The following is a 24,950-nucleotide window of genomic DNA, read 5'->3' as shown; positions in this document are numbered from 1 at the left end:
GGCCAAAATCTGGCAAAGTTTTAATACACAAGACATTTATTTATAGGGTGTTAGTAGGTAGCAATCAGGAGCAGGAGCCCTGGTTCAGATCATACAACTAACCACATAATTAGGACAGACTGGAAATTAATATCAATCGAAACATTAAGGTCAAAGGGGAATGTCAACATCAAAATAACCTCAAATTCTCTCCTTGGGCAAGGAGGCGCAGGACAAACCGTGCTGCAATTAAAACCTGCCTGAGGATCTCTCGTGTCTATTTGCAGGAATCCTCCTGTGGCTAGTCAGTGTTCCCTTCTCACTAAGAATTTGTAATGCACCAATTTTGCACTTGATCCCCAAATGCTGCCACAGGCTGTTTTACACTTAAATGCAGCCTTTCCCAGCACCCACGGGACTCCCTTCATGCGCAGTTGTTCTGGGACTTGCCGGTAGGCGGCGATCCTCGCCCAGCCCCCAAGCTCAAGGAGGGGGGACTGCAGTATAATGTAGCGAGGTGACTGCGAGGCCTTGCGGAGCCGCTCTGTGCCCCCCTCCGGCTGTCCCACCGTGCCCAGGCAGAGGGCACTGCTCTGGGGGGGGGGACACAGTGCCAGCTGCCCCCGCTCCCGCAGCCTTTACCTGCAGCCTCCAGCCCCTGGCTGCCTCTGCGCTGCGGGCTCACTCTCCGCTTCCTCCTTCGGTAAGCCCGGCCTTTCCTCTTGACCATCAGTACAATGCAGGAGTTCAAGTCAGCACCGCTACAAATGCCAGGATGCCCTCTGGGGGCGATTCCTCTCACCGCCCCTCCCAACTTCAGAAGAAAAGCGCCCAGGAATGTATCTTTTTTTTAAAAACTTAAACCAAAGTATCCTTTAAAAGAGATGCTGAAATAAATAGCACTGTGTGTGTGTGTGTGTCTGCGAACCTTTCAAACTCCACGAAATGCACACACACAAACATTTTTTGTTGTTGCAATTAGCTAACCAAATGAAGCTCTGATCAGCAGCAACGTTGCCCCCCTCGGTCTTGACATTGTGACCGATCCCAGTTTGCCCCTCCGTCCACTGAGGTCCCTGCTTCTGCCCCAGGGACGGATTGGCCACCAGATGGCGCATCTCTTAAAGGGACCGTGCCCCACTGCAGGGAGGAAGATCCTGGCACATCAGGAAATATGGTTTTTGGGGAGGTGGGATTAGAGCGTTTCCAGCTCCTGGTCCTACACTGTCTGCCTGGGAGATCTTCCTGAAAACAGCCAATTGAGGCTGCCTCCATCTCTCCCTTTTTAAGGATGGTCCCTAAGGCTTTAGGCCCAATCAGGTTACTGAAGCCTTTCTGTAGGGTGAGGTGCGCACTGTTAGCTTGGAATCCTTAGAAAAATAAACCCCTGGTCACAGCTGCGAGGCCACCCCTGTGAAGAGCTTTCCCTGCGGTCCACTGATGGCAGTGGCTTCAATGTGGGTTGTTAGTGTAGGAGGCCTCACAGGCCCCGTCAAGCTAACTGCGAGCAGGCTGCCTCTAGGCACTTGCTGGGCTTGATCCTTCATTGAGAGCTCAGTCACACCACCAAGAAGATTCTGGTGGTGTCTCCAATCAGCCCACAAATGGACATACCAGTTGGGCTATACCTACTGCGGTTTGGCAGGTAGCATTATCTGCAAGTGATGAGCTGTTTCTGGAGACTGGAATCTGTCAGCCTGCAGATCTAACGCTAATTTACTAGAATGATACCAGGAATGAGGAATTTTAGATACAAGGAAGGATTGGTGAAATTGGGCTTGTTGTCCTTGGAGCAGAGAAGCAACCTTATTGAGGTGTTCAAAATTGTGAACAATTTTGACAGAATAAAGAAAGATATTCTGTTTCCATTAGTTGATATGTCAGTGACTAGGGGGTCAAAATGGTCAGCAAGAGAGCTAGGAGTGAGATAAGGAGAACCTTCTTTACTCAGAGAGTTTTTTCATAGAATTTCATAGAATTTACAGTGCAGAAGGAGGCCATTCGGCCCATCGAGTCTGCACCGGCTCTTGGAAAGAGCACCCTACCCAAGGTCAACACCTCCGCCCTATCCCCATAACCCAGTAACCCCACCCAACACTAAGGGCAATTTTGGACACTAAGGGCAATTTATCATGGCCAATCCACCTAACCGGCACATCTTTGGACTGTGGGAGGAAACCGGAGCACCCGGAGGAAACCCACGCACACACGGGGAGGATGTGCAGACTCCGCACAGACAGTGACCCAAGCCGGAATCGAACCTGGGACCCTGGAGCTGTGAAGCAATTGTGCTATCCACAAGGCTACCGTGCTGTTGGGGTTGGGAGTTGGAATCCACAGGAGGTTTGAAAAAAGCTGGATATATATTTGAAAGTGATGAATTTAGAGGGCTACAGAGATAGGGCTGGGGAATGAGACTAGCTAGGTTGCTCTTTTGGGAGCCGGTGCAGACACGATGGGCCGAATGGCCTCCCTCTATGCTGTAAACAACAAACAAACTAACATCTGTAAATTTCCTTCCACTCCCAGCTTCAGCCCTTGAGAGACTGGGAAGATTGTGCCCTCAGCGAACACAGGAGGGAACTTCCGCTTTTCTGAGCATCTCCAGGGAAATTACACGACTGTTTCTGGTGTGGAGAGTACAATGTCCAAATAAACATTTAACAAAAAGCACAAATTGTGAAATATGGGGTTGATGCCACAATGCAACATTGAAGAATAGCTAGGGACTCTCCCCATGATAAAATGTTGATTTAGCGTCTCCACCCACTACTAACTCCCCAGTCTCATCCTCCAAGGTACCAACATTCACTTTAGCTTTTTCCTTTTATATTCTTATAGGAGCTTTTACTATCCTTTTTTATATTTTGTACTAGTTTTCTTTCATAATTTACCTTTGCTCTTTTTAATACATTTCTAGTTATCCTTTGTCGATCTTTAAAAGTTTCCCATCTTCTAACCTGCCACTGCCTTTTGCAATATGGTATGCCTTAGGTTTTATCGTTATGTTATCTTTAAACTTCCTTGCTTAACCATGGATGTCCCCTGTCCCCCCCGCCCCCCGCCCCGCCCCCTTACCTTTTTACAATCTTTCTTCCTCTCTGGAATATATTTTAGTTGGGAGGAATTGAATATCTTCTTGAACATCTGCCACTGTTCATCAACAGTGGTTAGCACTGTTGCTTCACAGCACCAGGGTCCCAGGTTAGATTCACGCCTTAAGTCACTGTCTGTACGGAGTCCGCTTGTTCTCCCCAAGTCTGCGTGGGTTTCCTCCGGGTGCTCCAGTTTTCTCCCACAAGTCCTGAAAAACGTGCTGTTAGGTAATTTCTCCATTCTGAATTCTCCCTCAGTGTACCCGAACAGGCGCCGGAATGTGGCGACGAGGGGCTTTTCACAGTAGCTTCATTGCAGTGTTAATGTGGGCCTACTTGTGACAATAAAGATTATTGTTATTATTATAACTGTCCTATGTTTTAGTCATCCTGCCCAGTCCACGAGAGCCTAATCTGTCCTCATGCCCATGTAATTCCGTTTGTTTAATTCCAGAACACTAGTGCAGGACTCCAGTTTCCTGCCCTCAAGCTGAATTTGAAATTCTCGCATGCAATGATCACTCTTCCCTCGAGAATACGTAACTATGAGATCTTAATTAATTCCTCCTCATTACACAATATCAGATCCAGAATAGCCTGCTCCCTGGTTGGTTCCACAACATATTGCTTCAAGAAATAATCTCTAATATATTCAAGAAACTCTCCCTTGCGGCTATCCTTGCCAATTTAATTAATCCAGTTCATATGCATATTAAAATCACCCATGATTAATGCCGCGCATTTCTTACAAGCCCCCAGTATTTTATGGTTTATATTGTGCCCCACTGTGGAACTACTGTTTGGGAACCTACAGATTACTCCTACCAGGGACTTCTTTCCCTTGCTTTTCTTATTTATAACCAGACTGATTACATGTCTTGATCTCTACTGCCTAAAGTAAGTAAGTAAAGTTGCCTTAGTCCCAGGTGACCATAGGCTGTTTTCTCCTTTGAGGGGGAGAGCTGACTGGTGGTGGTTTAACCTGAGGATCACCACACCTCAGGTGAGGGACAAGGTTGAGAAGGCGGGGCCTTTGATGAATAACCTCAGCCGGTACGGGAATTGAATCCATGCTGTTAGCCTCTATTTGCATCACAAACCAGTTGTCCTGCCAACTAGCTAAACCTACCCCTAATGCCTATATCATTTCTCACTACAGCATTGATCTCCTCCTTTACTAATAAAGCTACACCACCTCCTTTTCATTCCAAAATAGTGACTACCCTTGGATATTAAACTCTCGTCTCTTTGTAACCATGTCTCAATAATCACCACCAAATCATACCCCTTTGTCTCTATTGCACTGTTAACTCATTAATCTATTCCGAATGCTTTGTACATTCAGACACTAAGCCTTTAAGTTTGTTCTATTATCAAATTTCCCTACTCTTGTCAGATTCCTTGGTGCAATATGATGTGTACACATTCTGTCCCTTCCTTTTATTTTATGGTAACAATCAGGCTCATCATCGTCCTGCACTCCTACCTTCCCCTTTAACTTGATTGTTCTAATTATCTACGGAACTGACCGCCACCCCCACCCCTCCCCCCGCCCCCACTATTTAATTTAAAGCTCTATCAATCTACAGCCCAGCTTGATTCAGCTGAAGACTGTCCCATCGGAACAGCTCCCTCCTTCCCTAGTGGTGCCAATGTCATATGAATTCAAGCCCATTTCTCCCACACCAACCTTTGAGCCAAGCATTATTGACCCTGTTCCAATTAGCTCATGGCTCCAGTAATAATCCGGAGATTATCACCTTTTTGGTTCTGTTTTTTAATATAGAACATAGAACATTACAGCGCAGTACAGGCCCTTCGGCCCTCGATGTTGCACCGACCTGTGAAACCACTCTAAAGCCCATCTACACTATTCCCTTATTGTCCATATGTCTATCCAATGACCATTTGAATGTCCTTAGTGTTGGCGAGTCCACTACTGTTGCAGGCAGGGCATTCCACGCCCTTACTACTCTCTGAGTAAAGAACCTACCTCTGACATCTGTCTTATATCTATCTCCCCTCAATTTAAAGGTATGTCCCCTCGTACTAGACATCACCATCCGAGGAAAAAGGCTCTCACTGTCCACCCTATCCAATCCTCTGATCATCTTGTATGTCTCAATTAAGTCACCTCTTAACCTTCTTCTCTCTAACGAAAACAGCCTCAAGTCCCTCAGCCTTTCCTCATAAGATCTTCCCTCCATACCAGGCAACATTCTGGTAAATCTCCTCTGCACCCTTTCCAATGCTTCCACATCCTTCCTATAATGCGGCGACCAGAATTGCACGCAATACTCCAAATTCGGCAGCACCAGAGTGTTGTATAGCTGCAACATGACCTCATGGCTCCTAAACTCTATCCCTCTACCAATAAAAGCTAACACACCGTACGCCTTCTTAACAACCCTCTCAACCTGGGTGGCAACTTTCAGGGATCTATGTACATGGACACCGAGATCTCTCTGCTCATCCACACTGCCAAGAATCTTACCATTAGCCCAGTACTCAGTCTTCCTGTTATTCCTTCCAAAATGAATCACCTCACACTTTTCTGCATTAAACTCCATTTGCCACCTCTCAGCCCAGCGCTGCAGCTTATCTATGTCCCTCTAACTTGGGGGAAAGGCAATTATGATGCGATGAGGCAAGACTTGGGATGCATCGGATGGAGAGGAAACTGCAGGGGATGGGCACAATGGAAATGTGGAGCTTGTTCAAGGAACAGCTACTGCGTGTCCTTGATAAGTATGTACCTGTCAGGCAGGGAGGAAGTGGTCGAGTGAGGGAACCGTGGTTTACTAAAGCAGTCGAAACACTTGTCAAGAGGAAGAAGGAGACTTATGTAAAGATGAGACATGAAGGTTCAGTTAGGGCGCTCGAGAGTTACAAGTTAGCTAGGAAGGCCCTAAAGAGAGAGCTAAGAAGAGCCAGGAGGGGACATGAGAAGTCTTTGGCAGGTAGGATCAAGGATAACCCTAAAGCTTTCTATAGATATGTCAGGAATAAAAGAATGACTAGGGTAAGAATAGGGCCAGTCAAGGACAGTAGTGGGAAGTTGTGCTTGGAGACCGAGGAGATAGGAGAGGTGCTAAATGAATATTTTTTGTCAGTATTCACACAAGAAAAAGACAATGTTGTCGAGGAGAATACTGAGATTCAGGCTACTAGACTAGAAGGGCTTGAGGTTCATAAGGAGGAGGTGTTAGCAATTCTGGAAAGTGTGAAAATAGATAAGTCACCTGGGCCGGATGGTATTTATCCTAGGATTCTCTGGGAAGCTAGGGTGGAGATTGCTGAGCCTTTGGCCTTGATCTTTAAGTCATCTTTGTCTACAGGAATAGTGCCAGAAGACTGGAGGATAGCAAATGTTGTCTCTTTGTTCAAGAAGGGGAGTAGAGACAACCCCGGTAACTATAGACCAGTGAGCCTTACTTCTGTTGTGGGAAAAATCTTGGAAAGGTTTATAAGAGACAGGATGTATAATCATCTGGAAAGGAATAATTTGATTAGAGATAGTCAACACGGTTTTGTGAAGGGTAGGTCGTGCCTCACAAACCTTATAGAGTAGGGTTCGGGGCATAGACACTGTTCTCTGTGGCCAGGTCGAGAGTTCAGATGGCTATGTTGTCTGCCTGCTGCCCAGGATATCTCATCTGGATTGCAGGGGAATTTGGAGTGGGAGGGGAAAAAAACAGTTGTCGTGGTCCACGTTGGTATCAATGATATAGGTTCTGCTGAGGGAATATGAGCAACTAGGGGCAACCCTATCACCTGCATCTGTCTACCTGCTTCACTCATAGTCACACCCTCCTGTCCCTGACTGCTGGCCAAATCAAAGTAGTTAATTTAAGGGGTGTGACTGTCTCCCGAAACACCGCATCCAGGTAACTCTCCCCCTCCCTGATATGTCGCAGCGTTCAAAGCTCAGACTCCAGCTCGTCAACTCCAGGTTGAAGTTCCCCGAGCAACCAACATTTGCTACGAATGTGCTCACTAGGAACCACAATGGGGTCCACCAGCTCCCACATCACACAGGAACAACACATCGCCTGGCCCTGCATCTCCATTTTATTTAATTAGTTTTTAAAATTTCCGACTTGTCTTTAGCTTTTTAATCTGTAAAATATTTCTCCTATTCACCTTTGATCTAAAAGCAATTCACATTAGGTAATGCAAATTGGCAGTTAGGTACCAACCAATGAATGTATGTCTGTGATATCGCTCTTTGTTTTCCCCCACTCTGTTTAGGGTGAGCTCCTTCCCCACAGCTAACGTTTAAAGTGGTTTTGGCAATGCTGATACTGACTGGTGCATATGGGAACCAGTGGCCACTTGGATTGGTGCAATCTTGGAGTACATTTTGTGGGACCCATGTCCTGGCCTTCGCCTTGTTGATAGCTTGGAGGTGAGTATGGCTGGGGTGGAGGTCTGCTTTTCCGCTCAGTGTGGCTGGGAGATCTGAAGGAGTTCCTACATCTTGAGAAAGTCAAGTACACCACGAGGGAACAATTGAGGAGTTTTTCCGAAGGTGGCAGCCGTTCATTGTTTACTTAAGGAGTTGGTCACCGTTAGTTGTTAAGGGGGGAGTGGTTAGGTTGTGGGAGGGGGTAGGCTATGTTTTGGGGGTTTATGTTTGTACTGGTGTTTTGTATTTGAGATAAAATGAAAAATCTGAATTAAAATATTGGAGTACATTTCTTACACATCGGTCAGACATGACAAAACCACTCAGGATTTAACACCGAGGGATTCAGGGTGGTTCTCGGGAGAATCGCAATAAATTGCAGGTTTCCTTAAAGAAGTGGTCAACAGCATGTCAGTCTTTAGTTGTGATACCCATATGAAAGAAATCACTGTACAAAGAGATGTATCTCAACCTAGACTTAGTGCAATAATAATGTAGAATGGGTGACAAGTCTTGTCTGTATCAAGGACATTAACAGCAGCAGAGATGGGCTATGCACAGATCAAGAAAGAACCTTGTGGTGGCTGGAGACAATAAACCGGAGACTTCCAGTCACCCTGAAGGGGTTTATTACAGTTGACAAGGCAACTGTGTACAGGCACAGAGCAATGTTGGACAGGTCTTCACTCTCCAGCCCCGGGAGCTCAATGCCCAGGCCCCCTGCTCCCAGGGCCCCATGCTTTCTCTCTATTGATTGGGGGTTGCATGCTCCTGTGTGATTGGCCCGAGCCAGTCACATGGATCACAAAGTATGCTCTCTTAAAGGTGCTGCGCTACCCCATCCCCCCTCCCTTAAATCCCTTATTACGTTAGTAAGATGTATACAAGTGCTATATACAAGGTCAAGAGACACGAGGGAAAAGAGTCCATCACAGAGTCAGTCTGTCCGGGGACCTTCGAACCCTCACGGACCTCCTTAGTGCCCCAGCCAACTCCACCGTCTCCGAGGTAGTCTTGTTGTCTGCAGAAGCCAACTCTTCAGGTGACTCTGAAATTCCTGGCTCCCTCCGCTCTGGAACGGCCACCGGAGCGGCAGCAGCACGGGTTAGATCCAGCTGGAATGGGGGTTTGTGTATCCTGGCACCTCACATGGTCAGCATGCTTCCACACAGACCTACCATTGACACTGACCACGTACATTACAGGTCCAGATTGGGACACTATCTGACCGGTTAACCAGAGTGGGCCTCCACCCTCCCCATTAAATTTGGAAATATCAAGTCCAAATTAGTTGAGGTGGCAGCCTGTGGTGAACCACTGTACACCTGTATTAGGGGATGTAAGGTAGGACCTGTACTACAGGTTCGCCGGTAGCCCCTGCCGGCTGGCTCCGCCCAGTAGGAGGAGTATAAATATGCGTGTCCTCTAGTCAGCTGCCATTTCGCCAGCTGCAGCAGGAGGCCACGCATCTGACTGCAATAAAGCCACAGTTGTACCCAACTTTAGTCTTTGTGCAATTGATCGTGCATCGCAGCCCATAGCCAATTTGGCTGGCATGACCCCCGTGGTAGTTTTGGGGGTGCCATGTTGTAGGACAAGAGGAGGTTGGCAACAGGCAGCCAATTCCTTCCTCATAGCATTTTAAAGATCTCCACCTGCAGTCAAGCCTGTCTGCCATTTGGTCCGGTCTGTTTCTGGTGAAGTCTTGTTTTAGTTCTGTAATTGTGCGTACTCATGGCTTCGTTATCTGCTCCCCACTTGGAATACTCTGTTCCTTTTCCTTTCAATGCCTCCTCTTCTCCATCCAGGTGGCTCTCCAGCTCTTCAGTCTCGTTCTTTCAGCTCTTGGTTTCCACCTGGAATATTGATCATTGTTGAATCTTCTCCCCAAATTGGTTCTTCAACTTGTTCAGAGCATCATCAAATTTATTTTTTAATTCTCATAGAATTCACAATGCAGAAGGAGACCATTCGGCCCATCGACTCTACACCGGCCCTTGGGAAGGGCACCCTACCTAAGCCCATACCTCCACCCTATCCCCGTAACCCAGTAACCCCACCGAACCTTTTTTGGTCACTGAGGGCAATTTAGCAGGGCCATTTCATTAATGAAAACAAGTTTCCTTTCTCTATCTTGAGTTTTATCTCTTATTTATTGAAGGTGATGATTAATGGTGCAATACAGTTTTGTAACTGTGATACTCCAGTAACATTCAGGAAACTGCGTGTGTGTGTGTGTGTGTGTGTGTGTGTGTGTGTGTGAACCTGGACAGGAAGTATTAACAGGCTGCATGGATGATGTGCACATGGGGATGAAAGAGAGATGTAACAAGTGAGCTCGATCTGCTCACATCCCACACTTTTTACGGTTTCAGATCACAATTAAGTACAAACAACTTCCCATCTTCTTCTCTAGATTTTTTATTCATTCAAACGATGTGGGCTTTGCTGACTAGGCCAGCATTCATTGGCCATCCTTAATTACCCTTGAGAAGGTGGTGGTGGTGAGCTTCCTTCTTGAACCGCTGCAGTCCATGAGGTGTAAGTACTCCCGCAGTGCTGTTCGGGAGAAAGTTACAGGATTTTGACCCAGCGACAGTGAAGGCACGGCGACATATTTCCAAGTCAGGATGGTGTGTGGCTCGGTGTGATATGAGTCTCCTTCATTCTATTACAGGCTGAAATTTTACTGGCAAATTCCCGTATATTACCCTGGGTCTCCTCATCAATATTGAGATCAAGGTCTCTTTCCCAAGACTGCAGTGTTTCAATTATAATCACACAAGCTCACACGGTGTCATAAAACTTTATGAGTTCGAGATATTACTTGAACTTAAATTCAATTTTGTTCAATTGAGACTTTAACCAAAAAAGGCAGCAGGAGACAGTCCAGTGAAGTAACTCAGGAAATGTTATTTAAGATATGAATTAATATTGAACAAAGCCGGTGAATTGGCGAGTGTATTGCGGCTCTTGCTTTCTAGTTCAGCTTAGGATGCGAGGAGACACTCGGCCTCCATTCTCCCCCCAGAATCCCTGTGGGCCGCCTGCTTCCCTGTGGACAGCAGGTTCTGTAAACTTCACTTTCAAACTTGTTGTGCGCCTTGCTCACTGAAAGCTGCACTTTATTAACCCTTTCCCAGCCACAACCCAAAGCATGATCAATTATGTTATTGTTTCCTGATTGGCCTGAATGAGGCGGGGCTAATTCTTAATTGGCTTAATGTGTGCACGATCGATCTGTGATTGGTCAAGGTGGGTGTGATCCGTTTCTCATTGGTTTCCCGAGGGTGATGGTTATCTATTGATGTCATTTCCCATTGTCCTCTGATTGGCTCTCTAAGATGCCAATAACTTGTGGGACCATCCCTCTCATTAAAGTTTGTTTCTGTCACCTCTTGCTAAGGATGTTTTATGTTATCTTCCTTGTCCATTTGTTTCGGATGGAGGAGGTATGCTGTCTTATGAATCGCTCTTTGAGCGCATAGTCTTGGGATTTATTTAATTGGTGCAGGCTCCTTATTAAATCAAATCCGTATTGGTGACTGTTTTGGAGGCTCTGTCCTTTCCTCTGTAGGTGTTGGGACTTGGACTGAGTCACTTCAGAGTTAGAACAAAGAATAACGTGATAAACTTATGTATACCTAATTCCGTAAATTACAAAGTACTAATATAGAAAGTTACAATGCAAGTTGTACTTAAAGTTATACAGAGTGAGTAAATGTGACGTTCAAAACCAGTCTCCTTATACATTTGATTAATATAGTGTAGAATAATAAAGATCTAAAGAATTGTACAATTGCAGCTAATCACAAACTGTCACTTAGCATATCTCTAATACAAAGTTAAGGGTAAAGTGCTGTGAGCTAAATTAATGTAAGAAACATCTGCTGTTGTACCTCCCTACCTTGAACCCATAAATTCCTGCTCGCCTTCCCTTTACTGATAAATGTGAGCTGCCCATTCAACAGGGAACTCTTGAGGTGTTATCTGTGATCAGCTCATCCATGGTTAGCTTTATTCTGGCGAAACGTCCTGTCAAGTGAAGCTGAGAATAGTCACATGGTACTGAAACTAAAACTCACTACAAGTTTAATCAGAATCATATAATAGTATGTTGATTGATTATTACACTAAACTAAAACTATTCATGTGACATAAATATACCTACAAGTGCTAATTAACTACGTAGGTTCCACAGGAATCAGGAATGAAACATGAAGGTGCATAGTTGTCTTATTAAGGATAAAATCTACAAGTTGCACATACTTAAAAAAGGAGTGTCTCGGGATATCAAATTGTTGGCATAGCTGCTCAATGATAACAAGGATGCACCACGGAACATGGCTCTCAAATTACACAATCAGCTCTCCCTCCTTAAAGGGGAAAGCAGCTTATGGTCATCTGGGACTTCGGCGACTTTACTTTACCCTGATCTCTCCAGATATCGACTCCATGGTCCATAAGACCTGGTGGACAATCCCAATTGCCCTGAATGGGAGAGAGAGCTGAAGTGAATTTAGATCTTCCTTCCTGACAGCCTTTCCTCTGCGTTCTAAGAATATTGGAAATTATTCTCACACTTGGCACACCCAGCTTGACAGCCCTGTAAAACAAGAGAGCTAGGGATGCGAGGCTAACTGATATATTTTAACATTCTGCACAGCTAACCGCACCCCGCACCCATGAATTAGGAAGATGCAGTTTGACTAGTTTTAGAACAAAGAAAAATACAGCACAGAACAGGCCCTTCGGCCCACGATGTTGTGCTGAACCTTTGTCCTAGATTAATCATAGATTATCATAGATTTTACAGTGCAGAAGGAGGCCATTCGGCCCATTGAGTCTGCACCGGCTCTTGGAAAGAGCACCCTACCCAAGGTCAACACCTCCACCCAACACTAAGGGCAATTTTGGACACTAAGGGCAATTTAGCATGGCCAATCCACCTAACCTGCACATCTTTGGACTGTGGGAGGAAACCGGAGCACCCGGAGGAAACCCACGCACACACGGGGAGGATGTGCAGACTCCGCACAGACAGTGACCCTAGCCGGAACTGAACCTAGGACCCTGGAGCTGTGAAGCAATTGTGCTATCCACAATGTTACCGTGCTGCCCTTAAGAACAAATTAATCTACACTATATCATTCTACCGTAATCCATGTACCTATCCAATAGCTGCTTGAAGGTCCCTAATGTTTCCAACTCAACTACTTCCACATGCAATGCATTCCATGCCCCCACTACTCTCTGGGTAAAGAACCTACCTCTGACATCCCCCCTATATCTTCCATCATTCACCTTAAATTTATATCCCCTTGTAATGGTTTGTTCCACCCGGGGAAAAAGTCTCTGACTGTCTACTCTTATCTATTCCCCTGATCATCTTATAAACCTCTATCAAGTCGCCCCTCATCCTTCTCCGTTCTAATGAGAAAAGGCCTAGCACCCTCAACCTTTCCTCGTAAGACCTACTCTCCATTCCAAGCAACATCCTGGTAAATCTCCTTTGCACCTTTTCCAAAGCTTCCACATCCTCCCTAAAATGAGGCAACCAGAACTGTACACAGTACTCCAAATGTGGCCTGACCAAGGTTTTGTACAGCTGCATCATCACCTCACGGCTCTTAAATTCAATCCCTCTGTTAATGAACGCTAGCACACCATAGGCCTTCTTCACAGCTCTATCCACTTGAGTGGCAACTTTCAAAGATGTATGAACATAGACCCCAAGATCTCTCTGCTCCTCCACATTGCCAAGAACTCTACCGTTAACCCTGTATTCCGCATTCATATTTGTCCTTCCAAAATGGACAACCTCACACTTTTCAGGGTTAAACTCCATCTGCCACTTCTCAGCCCAGCTCTGCATCCTATCTATGTCTCTTTGCAGCCGACAACAGCCCTCCTCACTATCCACAACTCCACCAATCTTCGTATCGTCTGCAAATTTACTAACCCATCCTTCAACTTCCTCATCCAAGTCATTAATGAAAATCACAAACAGCAGAGGACCCAGAACTGATCCCTGCGGTACGCCACTGGTAACTGGGATCCAGGTGGAATATTTGCCATCCACCACCACTCTCTGACTTCTATCGGTTAGCCAGTTCGTTATCCAACTGCCAAATTTCCCACTATCCCATGACTCCGTACTTTCTGCATAAGCCTACCATGGGGAACCTTATCAAATGCCTTACTAAAATCCATGTACACTACATCCACTGCTTTACCTTCATCCACATGCTTGGTCACCTCCTCAAAGAATTCAATAAGACTTGTAAGGCAAGACCTACCCCTCACAAATCCGTGCTGACTATCCCTAATCAACCAGTGTCTTTCCAGATGCTCAGAAATCCTATCCTTCAGTACCCTTTCCATTACTTTGCCTACCACCGAAGTAAGACTAACTGGCCTGTAATTCCCAGGGTTATCCCTAGTCCCTTTTTTGAACAGGGGCACGACATTCGCCACTCTCCAATCCCCTGGTACCACCCCTGTTGACAGTGAGGACGAAAAGATCATTGCCAACGGCTCTGCAATTTCATCTCTTGCTTCCCATAGAATCCTTGGATATATCCCGTCAGGCCCGGGGGATCTTTCTATCCTCAAGTTTTTCAAATTGCCCAACACATCTTCCTTCCTAACAAGTATTTCCTCGAGCTTACCAGTCTGTTTCACACTGTCCTCTCCAACAATATGGCACTTCTCATTTGTACAATGTTTTTCTTGTTGCATATAAACATCCCATTAATTTCCCTCTACTTCTGCTCCGTCACCGGCGAGAAATCTTGGAACATAGGAGGGGCGGCGCAGTGGTACTGTGGTTAGCACTGCTGCCTCACAGCTCCAGAGACCCCAGTTTGATTCTGGCCTTGGGTGACTGACTGTGTGGGTCCTCCAGTTGCCTCTCTCAGTCCAAAGATGTGCAGGTTAGGTGGATTGGCCATTCTAAATTGCCCCTTCGTGTCCAAAGATGTGCAGGTTAGACGGGGTGACAGGGATAGGGCGAGTGAGTGGGTCGAGGGAGGGTGCTCTTTCAGAAGGTTGGTGCAAGCTCGATGGGTCAAATGGTTCCTTCTGCAGTATGGATTCTGTAGATCTATAGGAACAGAAGTAGGCCCTTCAGCCCCTTGAGCCTGCTCTGCCATTCATTGAGACTCACGGCTTCCAACACTCTCTGATGATCTCATAGAATCCCTACAGTGCAGAAGGAGGCCATTTGGCCCATCAAGTCTGCACTGTTCCTCTGAAAGGGCAACCTACCAAATCCCATTCCCCCACCTAACGCCATAACTCCACCTAATTGTTGGACACTAATGGTCATGGATGAGGGGTGGCACGTGGCACAGTGGTTAGCACTGCAGCCTATGGCGCGGAGGACCCAGGTTCAAATCCCGGCCCTGGTTCACTGTCCGTGTGGAGTTTGCACATTCTCCCCGTGTCTGCGTGGGTTTCATCCCCACAACCCAAAGATATGCAGGGTAGGTGGATTGGCCATGCTAAATTGCCCCTTAATTGGAGAAAAAAATAATTGGGTACTCTAAATTTATATTAAAAAAATAGTTTTTAAAATTGATTTTACCATAAAATATTCCAATAATTTCTCCACAGAAACAATAAAGTCAAAAAATACAACCTTCATTTGATTGATTCTGGAATCTGTCGTCCATTTTGTTTGATCATTCCTGGTATATGGACAATGCTGCCAACACTAATATTTATTGCCACACGCTAATTGCCCCAAGACTTTTGTTATTACTCACACTGTGAATTGAATTGTGCAATTTTCAACTATTAGCATTTAAACTCGCTGAATCTAAACTTTTATTTACCACAACAAAATTGGCAGCAAATTGATTTTGTGAAAAATATTCATGCCTAGTTCAAAGCTTCTTAGCTTAGATGACCATTCCAGAATGGTTACAGATTAAATCCCCTATTTGGATCAGACTCAAATAAACATAATCAAACAACAACACCCACTTTTAAAGGCCCAATAAAATCATGAAAGCGAAAAAGGAAATATGTAACTAATTCAATCAGCACATTTTGTACGCCAACCAACCAAAGGTCAGGGGAGAGTGCAAAGCTTCTGAAGAACATTACCCTGCCCTGCTTAAAACTATACAGGTTGGTGCCAGAAGCAGAAAAAGGGATAGAGGGTGTGATCATTGCACTATTACAGCAAGGGATACTGAAGAAAACACAAAGCCCCTGTAACACCCCTATACTCCCCATTCCAAAAGTAGAAAGACCCAACGAGTGGGGGTTTGTGCAAGATCTCAGATCATCAATAAAATAGTCATCCCTAATGCTCCATTGGTGCCTAACACAAATGTCATTTTGTCATCTACACCAGCAACAGTGGATATTTTCTCCGTTACAGACTTATGCTCAGCCTTTTTCTCTATACCATTGCACCCGGACAGTCAATATCTGTTTGATTTTACATATCGGAATGAACAGTACACTTGGACGGGCCTGCCACAAGGCTATACGGAAAGCCAGCAGTGTATGCTGCAGCAGTTAAAAAAGACTTGAACGAGTGCCAGTTGTCTGAAGGCTCAGCATTCCTTCAACATGCTGACGATTTATTGATAGCCTCAGAGGGGGAGCTAGTTTGTCAACAGGAAACCCTTCTGTTACGATCACATCTGGCAGAGAGAGGGCATAGAATCTCAATGGAATCTCAGTAACTATTGCGCCAAGGCTAGAAACAGCATAGGAGCTCCCTTCCATTTGACCCCATGTGGAACCAGGATTGCTGAATATTGGCTGCCCAATAGTAAAACAGTAAATTTGATGGCGCCAAGCCCGTCTCTTGTCTGTCTCTTTGAAGCAAAGCCCATGGATCCTTGGAGTCTTACTGCCAAATAAATGAGGACATTTATTTGTTGAATTTGACAAGAAAGGAGTTGGGGAGTAAAATGGGAGACATTGAGAAAGGAATAAAAATCTCCGGAGCACATTCATTTTAATAGTCTGAACCCTTCCCGCCAAGGATAGGGGGAGATTATCCCACCTCTGCAAGTCTGACTTGACACTATTAACCAGATTAGTGTCATTTAATTTATGAAGCGAGGCCCAATTGTGGGCCACCCAGACCCCCAGATAATGAAAACTAGTCTTGGCAAGGAGAAAAGATAGCGTTGAGGTTGACTGGGAAACAATCGCCTCAGTTCATGTACCGAGGAGGGAAAAGGACAAGTTTAGCAGACGACGTATATTGACCGACAATTGTTGACCTTCAATGAAGACTGTCTGATCCTCCGAGATTACCTGTGGGAAGCAGGGCTCCAGCCATAGTGCCAGAACCTTGGCAATTAACTTAACATCCGCATTTAAGAGTGAGATAGGTCGATACGACCCACGCTCTGTTGGGTCTTTTTCTTTTTTGAGAATCAAGGTGATAGAGGCATGTGTGGGGGTAGAGGGCAACAAATCCTAGGATAAAGAACCATTAAACATGTCCAGAATTAAAGGCATCAACTGCTCTGTGATTGTCTTATAAAATTCAATGGGGAAGCCATCTGGGCCAGGGATTTTACCAGTCTGCATCAACCCAATGCATTTTAAACTTTCCTCTGGGCCCAACAGGGATTCAAACTCATTACTTCTCTCCCCCTCCACAAATGGGATGGAGAAGCTGTCCAAAACATCAGTCATTTAAAAAAATATATATTTTATTCCAAACAATACAAAATATTTCCCAAACATATATAAAACACTCAAATATATTAGTTTGCCATTGTTTGTTTTTACAGGTTAACTATTGTAACCCCAAAGCATCAACCTCCCCCCCTCCCCCAGTTGCTGACCACAAATAAATCTTTAAAGAAAGCAATGAACGGCTTCCACATAATAATAATAATTTTTATTACAAGTAGGCTTACAGTAACACTGCAATGAAGTTACTGTGAAAATCCATAGTCACCACACTCCGGCGCCTGTTCGGGTACACCGAGGAAGAATTCAGAGTGTCCAATTCACCTAACAGCACGTCTTTTGGGACTTGTGGGAGGAAACCGGAGTTCCCGGAGGAAATCCATGCAGACACAGGGAGAACGTGCAGACTCCGCACAGACAGGGACCCAAACTGGGAATTGAACCTGGGACCCTAGAGCCGTGAAACAACAGTGCTAACCACTGTGCTACCATGCTGCCCTGTACCTTGAGTGAAACCCTTCCTCCGACCCCCTAATGGCATATTTAACGTGTTCCAGTCGCAGAAATTCTGCCGTGTCCCCCAACCATGCCGAGGCCCTGGGTGGCACTGCTGACCTCCAGCCAAACAGGACTTGTCGCCAGGCAATCAGAGAGGCGAAGGCCAAGGCGTCGGCCCTCTTCCACAAACAGCTCCGGCATGTCCGACACCCCAAAGATCGTCACCAGTGGGCACGGTTCCAACCTACCCCCCACGATCACCGACGTGGTCTCAGAGAACGAAACCCAGAGCTCAACAAATTTTGGGCAGGACCAGAACATGTGTGAATGGTTCGTCAACCCCCCCCCCCCCCCCCCCCTAAATACTGCTCACGCCATTTCTCAACGTTGGGGAAAAACCCACTCATGCGTGCCCTAGTCACGGGCGCCCTATGAACTACCTTAAATTGTATCGAGCTTAGCCAAACGCATGAGGAAGTAGAATTTACCCGATACAAAATCTCACTCCAGGCCCCTCTCTCCAGCCACAAGCACAATTCCTCTTCCCACTTCCCCTTTATCTCTTCTAACGGAGCCTTCCCCGTCTCCATCAAATACCTATATATGTACGAGATCTTCCCTTCCCCCAGCTTATCACAAGATAACATCCAATCAATCAGCGTATGTCTCAGCAACCGGGGGAGCAAAGAGAGTTCTTTGTGAACAAAGTCCCGCATATATCTAAACTCACTCCCCCCCGGGAGTTGGTATGTTTCCTTCAACCCCTCTTGTCCCATGAACACACCCTCCATGTAGAGATCCCGGAACCTCTCGACACCCCTCCCTCTTCCAAATCATGTATGTTGCAACTATCCCAGACAGAATAAATCTATGGTTTTGGTAGGTTGGCGACAGAACTGACATGCCCCCTAATCTAAAATGTTGCCTGAATTGATTCCATATTTAAAGGATGTCACCACTACCGGGTTTGTTGTGAATTTGGCTGGGGAAAACGGGAGTGGGCAGTGTCCAATGCCTTTAAACACGACCCTACACAGGAGGCCTCTTCCATCTGCCCCCACTCCAACCCTGGCTCCCCCCCACCACCATCGCCTTCTCAATGTTCGCCGCCTAGTAGTAGAGCATTAAATCTGGTAACGCCATCCCCTCCAAACGCAGTCCCTTCTGCAGAAAGGCTCTATGAACCATGGGTGTCTTGCCCGACCACACAGAATCTGAGATTAACTTGTCCATCCGAACAAAAAAAGCTTTGGGGAGGAAGATCGGGAGAGACTGGAACACAAATAGGAATCCCGGCAAAATGCTCACTTTGATCGTCTGTACTCTTCCCGCCACGGAAAGTGAGAGAGAATCCCATCTCCTCAAGTCCCATTTCACCCACTCCACCAGACTGGCTAAGTGTAATTTGTGCAGCAGGGCCTAATCACGAGCCATCTGAATCCCTAGATATCTAAACCTCAACTTTTCCAGCTTGAATGGCAGGGTTCCCAAATCTGCTCCCCTACCCAGGGGGTTTACCGGAAATATTTTGCTTTTGATCCAACTTCCTCAGCAGTTCCATTATCTTCCCCATACAGGAGAGGGAGCCCGAAACGTACAACAGGTCATCAGCATAAAGGGACACCCTATGCTCCTTTCCCCCTCTCGCTATACCTCTCCACTCATTTGACGACCTAAATGCCATGGCCAAGGTTTAATTGCTCGCACAAACAACAGTGGGGACAAGGGACATCCCTGTCTCGTGCCCCTGTACTGCCTGAAATACCCTGAGCTCATTGCGTTAGTTCGGACACCCACCATGGGAGCACTACATAACAATCTCACCCAGGAGATAATGTTGGTCAAAATCCGAACAATCCCAGAACCTGAAAGAGGTACCTCCACTCCACCCAATCGAAAGCTTTCTCTGCATCCATGGAAATCATTACTTCAGGCACCTTCCCCTGAGATAGGGACATGACCACTTTCAAGAGTCACCTGATATTAAGACCATAAAACATAGGAGCGGAAGTAAGGCCATTCGGCCCATCGAGTCCACTCCACCATTCAATCATGGCTGATTTCAACTGCATTTACCCGCTCTCCATAGCCCTTAATTCCTCGAGAAATCAAGAATTTATCAACTTCTGTCTTAAAGACACTCAACGTCCCGGCCTCCACCGCCCTCTGTGGCAATGAATTCCACAGACCCACCACTCTCTGGCTGAAGAAATTTCTCCTCATCTCTGTTCTAAAGTGACTCCCTTTTATTCTAAGGCTGTGCCCCGGGTCCTAGTCTCCCCTGCTAATGGAAACAACTTCCCTATGTCCACCCTATCTAAGCCATTCATTATCTTGTAAGTTTCTATTAGATCTTCCCTATATTGGCCGACAACTGTCACACAATCCCAGAATACTACAGTGCAGAAGAGGCCCTTCAGCCCATCGAGTCTGCACCGACACATGAAAGGCCCTGACCTAATCCCATCTGCCAGCACTTGGCCCATTGCCTTGAATGTTATGGTGTGCCAAGTGCTCACCCAGGTACTTTTTAAAGGATGTGAGGCATCTCGCCTCTACCACCCTCCCAGGCAGTGCATTCCAGACCGTCACCACTCTCTGGGTAAAAATGTTTTTCCTCAAATCCCACCTAAACCTCCCACCCCTCACTTTGAACTTGTGTCCCCTCGTAACCGGCCCTTCAACAAAGGGGAACAGCTGCTCCCTACCTACCCCGTCCATACCCCTCATAACCTTGAACACCTCAATCAGGTCACGCCTCAGTCTTCGCTGCTCCAGAGAAAACAACCCAAGCCTATCCAACCTCTATTTATAACTTAAATGTTCCATCCCAGGCAACATTCTGATGAATCGTCTGTGCACCCCTCCAATGCAATTACATTGTTCCTATAATGTGGCGACCAGAATTGCACACAGTACTCCAGCTGTGGCCTCACCAAAGTTCTATACAACTCCCTGATTTTGTAATCTATGCCCCGATTGATAAAAGTGAGTGTCCCATATGCCTTTTTCACCACCCTATTAACCTGCGCTTCTGCCTTCACAGATCAATGGACAAACACTCCAAGGTCCCTTTGTTCTTCGGAACTTCCCAGTGTCAGACCTTTCATAGTATATTTCCTTGTCAAATTACTCCTTCCAAAGTGTATCACCTCACACTTTTCAGGGTTAAATTCCATCTACCACTTATCCGCCCATTTGACCATCCTGTATATATCTTCCTGTAACCCAAGACATTCAACCTCACTGGTAATCTTTGTGTCATCCGCAAACTCACTGATCCTACCCCCCATTTATATAAATGACAAACAATAGGGGGCCCAGCACTGATCCCTGTGGTACGCCACTGGTCACTGGCTTCCAGACACTAAAGCAGCCGTCTATCATCACCCTCTGTCTCCTACTGCAAAGCCAATTATGAATCCATCATACCAAATCATTCTGTATCGCATGTGCATTTGCCTTCTAAATAAGTCTCCCAGTAGAGGTGGATACAATTTTGTCTTTTAAAAAGCATTGAGGTAGTTATATGGGAAAGCTGCGTATAGAGCGTTATGGGCCAAATGTGGGCAATTGGGACTAGTTTAGTGGTAAAAACTGGGTGGCATGGACAAGTTGGGCTGAAGGGCCTGTTTTCATGCTGTAAACCTCGATGACTCTATGTGGGACCTTGTTAAAGGCTTTGCTGAAATCCATGTAAACTACATCAACTACACTACCCTCATCTATACACTTGGTTCATGCTCAAAACATTCAATCAAATTTGTTAGGCATGACCTCCCTCTGCCAAAACCATGCTGACTATCCTTGCCTCAATAGATTCACTCCTTCAGAATCTTCTCCAGTAGTTTCCCAACCACTGGCATGAGACTCACGGGTCTGTAGTTCCCTGGCTTATCTCTACAACCTTTCTTAAATAGGGGGGCCACATTAGCTGTTCTCCAGTCCTCTGGCACCTCCCCCGTGGCCAGAGGGAAATTAAAAATTAGGGTCAGAGCCCCAGCAATCTCCTCCCCCGCCTCCCACAGCAGCCTGGGACACAATTCATCCAGACCTGGAGATTTGTCCAATTTTAAGCCCGCCAATACCTCCAATACCTTGTCACTTCCTGTGACCATTTGCTCAAGAACCTCACAATCTCTCTCCCCAAGTTCCGTAACTACCTACTTGCTCTCTTAAGTCAACAACCTACCAATGTCCTCTGGCTCCATCCACAGATTTTTCCCCTTGGTCCTTAATGGGCCCTACTCTTTCCCTGGTTATCCTCTTCCCATACTTATAGAATATCTTGAGATTTTCCCTACTTTTACTAGCCAGAGGTTTCTCATACCTCCTCTTTGCTCTCCTAATTGATTTCTTAAGCTCCATTCTGCACTTTTTGTACTCCACTAATGCCTCTGCAGACTGGCTACCCTTATATTTGCTAAAAAACTCTCTTTTCCTGCTCAACCTATCCTGAATGTCTCTGGTCATCTATGGTTCTCTATTACCCTAGAGGGAACGTAATGGGCCTGTCCCCTCCCCATTTCATCTTTGAATGCCCCCACTGCTTTTCTGTAGATTGCTCCACAAGTAACTCTTTCCAGTCTACCTTGGCCAGTTCCTGCCTTGTTTTGTTAAAATCTGCTCTCCCCAATCCAAAACCTTTTGTTTGCTGATGAAACTTGGATGCTAACAATGTCTTCCCTTGCAGACATCTTTTCAATTCTAAATGAACTGAACCTCAAATTGCAAGGGAAGGATGATGATTGCTTTCGGCACTGTGAAGAAATCGAGGCTTTCCAAAAGATATTGGAAGTTTGGCAATTGCGAGTGCAAAACCAAAACTACTACATGTTTCCCACACTGCTTCGACACATCGAAGAAAACAGCATTAGTCAGGAAATTGGAAGTAGACTGGCAAGCCTGATTCAGTTGCATCTGGCTGCGCTGATCAACAATTTTGATCGCTATTTTCCAGAGGAGAAGTTTAAGATTTTGAGAAATGAAATGAAATGAAAATCGCTTATTGTCACAAGTAGGCTTCAAATGAAGTTACTGTGAAAAGCCCCTAGTCGCCACATTCCGGCGCCTGTTCGGGGAGGCTGTTATGGGAATCGAACCGTGCTGCTGGCCTGCCTTGGTCTGCTTCCAAAGCCAGCGATTTAGCCCTGTGCTAAACAGCCCCAGGAGAGAAGAGGTGGGTTAAAAATTCCTTTGAGTTTGAGACCCCAGAATCAGTTCTTAACTTGCAGCTGACTCCAAATGAAGAAATTGAGGTCATGCACCTCAGCTGTGACAGCATATTAAAAACACGGCACAAGTCAATGAGGCTGTCAGCATTCTAGAGTAGCATCTCTGAGGAGTATTCGGAGCTGAGTAAAACAAGCATTTTGTTGCTCGTGCCCTTCACAACGCCCTACATGTGCGAGGTTGGATTTTCCGACCTCGCAAAGATGAATACGGCACAAAGGAACCGGCTGAATCCTTCACCCGATATGCGCAGAGCCCTCTCTTCCTGTGAACCTGATTGGAGTGAGGTTGTGAGGACCAAGCAGGCTCACCTCTCACATTAACGGTAAGAGAAAATGGTGGGTCGCGAAGGTCGGCGGGCGTGGGTCATGAAGGTTGGCCACCGTGGGTCCCGAAGGTTGGCTGGTTGGTAAAAATGGGTCCCCGGAAAAAAAGTTTGAAAAACATTGATCTAAGCCCTTAACATGATGGTTATCCTAATTAATTTTGGGAAAGTTGAAATGACCGAATATAATTACCTTCTTATAATTTTTTATATCCCTCCACAATTTGCTCACATATTTGCTCCTCAATTTCCCGCTGACTTTACAGGGGTCTATATTAAACACCCAGCAACGTAGTTGTCAGCACAGTGGTTAGCATTGTTCTTCATAGCGCCAGGGTCCCAGGTTCGATTCCCGACTTGGGTCACTGTCTGTGCAGTCTGCAAGTTCTCCCCGTGTCTGCGTGGGTTTCCCTGTGCCTGTGTGGGGTCTGCACCATGTCTGCGTGCGGTACGGGTTTATTAATTGTGCCACTGCAAATCGGGATGCAATGTTGATATACGTTATGTAAAGGAAACAGTACGAAGTCTTACAACACCAGGTTAAAGTCCAACAGGTATGTTTGGAATCACTAGCTTTCGGAGCGCAGCTCCTTCATCAGGCTTAAGACCTCATTGCATCCGTTGAAAAAAATCAAGAGGTTTGTCTTCGAACCCACCATGCGCCACGACTCACCTGATGAAGGAGCTGCGCTCTGAAAGCTAGTGATTCCAAACAAACGTGTTGGACTTTAACCTGGTGTTGTAAGACTTCTTACTGTGCCCACCCCAGTCCAATGCCGGCATCTCCACATCATATAAAGGAAAGTACTGGCAAATGAAAGATTAAATCACTCAAAACGTCAAAGGCATTTGAAGACGAAGCACGGGGGGTTCAAAGACAAATCTCTTGATTTTGTTCAATGGATGCAGTGACGTCTTAAACCATCAGCTGAAGTCTTTAGCAGAAATGTACTAATGAATGGGAAAGCAAGTGAGGTAGTGAAGACCAAGCAGGCTCACCCGTCACATTGAAGGTAAGCGATAATGTTGGTTTGCAAAGTTTGGGCAGCGTGGGTCATGAAGTTTGGGCGGGGTGGGCTGCAGCAGAGGAGCGGGCTGCAGAGGGGCAGGTGGCAGCCGCTCAGGCTGGAGGGCCGCCCGCTCGACAGGCCGAGGAGGAGGAAGAGGTGCTAAGGAGGCACCGGATGAGGCCACGCGTTTACTGCGATGCATGTCCTTTGAGGACCTTCTGGACCGGGCATGCAGACAGAGACTGCGGACGAGTTGGGAGACAGGGTGACCCATCTGCCACACGATGACCCACCTGGCACCACATGGGAATGGGGGAGGACACCCGCTCCCGGTGGTCGTCAAGGCTACAGTGGCGCTGAACCTTTACGCAACGGGGTCGTTCCAGTCGCCGAGTGGGGACATGTCCGGCATCTCCCAGGCATCGGCGCACAGCTGCATCCATGCTGTCACAGACGCCCTATATGCCCAGGCGGAGCAGTACATCCAGTAATCTGTGGGCCGCACCACCAGGATGCCCGGGCAGCTGGCTTCGCTGCCATCGCCAGGATGCCCCGGGTCCGGGGGGGCATCGATGGGGTTCATGTTGCCCTATGGCCACCGGCGGATAACAGGCCACTGTTCACCATTCGATGAACATTCAGGTGGTCTGTGACCATCAGATGCGGATCCTGCACGCCTGCGTCCGATACCCAGGCAGTGTACATGGCTCTTTCACCGTGGCGCACTCTGT

At 46.5% G+C, this 24,950-nt stretch overlaps 1 protein-coding gene and 1 long non-coding RNA gene across 2 annotated transcripts in view; one reads left to right on the top strand and one right to left on the bottom strand.

Annotated features, from left to right (window-relative positions):
- Positions 1-1,047, bottom strand: part of setd4 (SET domain containing 4) — an 80,063-nt gene extending 79,016 nt beyond the window's left edge. The window contains 1 exon segment of the mRNA XM_072513360.1: positions 622-1,047. Within this exon segment, the coding sequence (XP_072369461.1) occupies positions 622-709 (88 nt within the window). The 5' untranslated portion in view covers positions 710-1,047.
- Positions 432-23,731, top strand: LOC140427746 (uncharacterized). The gene is made up of 3 exons (XR_011948598.1): positions 432-682; positions 7,326-7,482; positions 22,346-23,731. It is a non-coding gene; the product is annotated as an uncharacterized lncRNA (long non-coding RNA).
- The last annotated feature ends 1,219 nt before the right edge of the window (positions 23,732-24,950 follow it).

The sequence above is a fragment of the Scyliorhinus torazame genome, chromosome 8 (genome assembly GCF_047496885.1).
Source record: "Scyliorhinus torazame isolate Kashiwa2021f chromosome 8, sScyTor2.1, whole genome shotgun sequence".
NCBI lineage: Eukaryota > Metazoa > Chordata > Chondrichthyes > Carcharhiniformes > Scyliorhinidae > Scyliorhinus > Scyliorhinus torazame.
The sequence above is the reverse complement of the archived record's forward strand: the minus strand, read 5'-3'. Positions and strand labels throughout refer to the sequence as shown.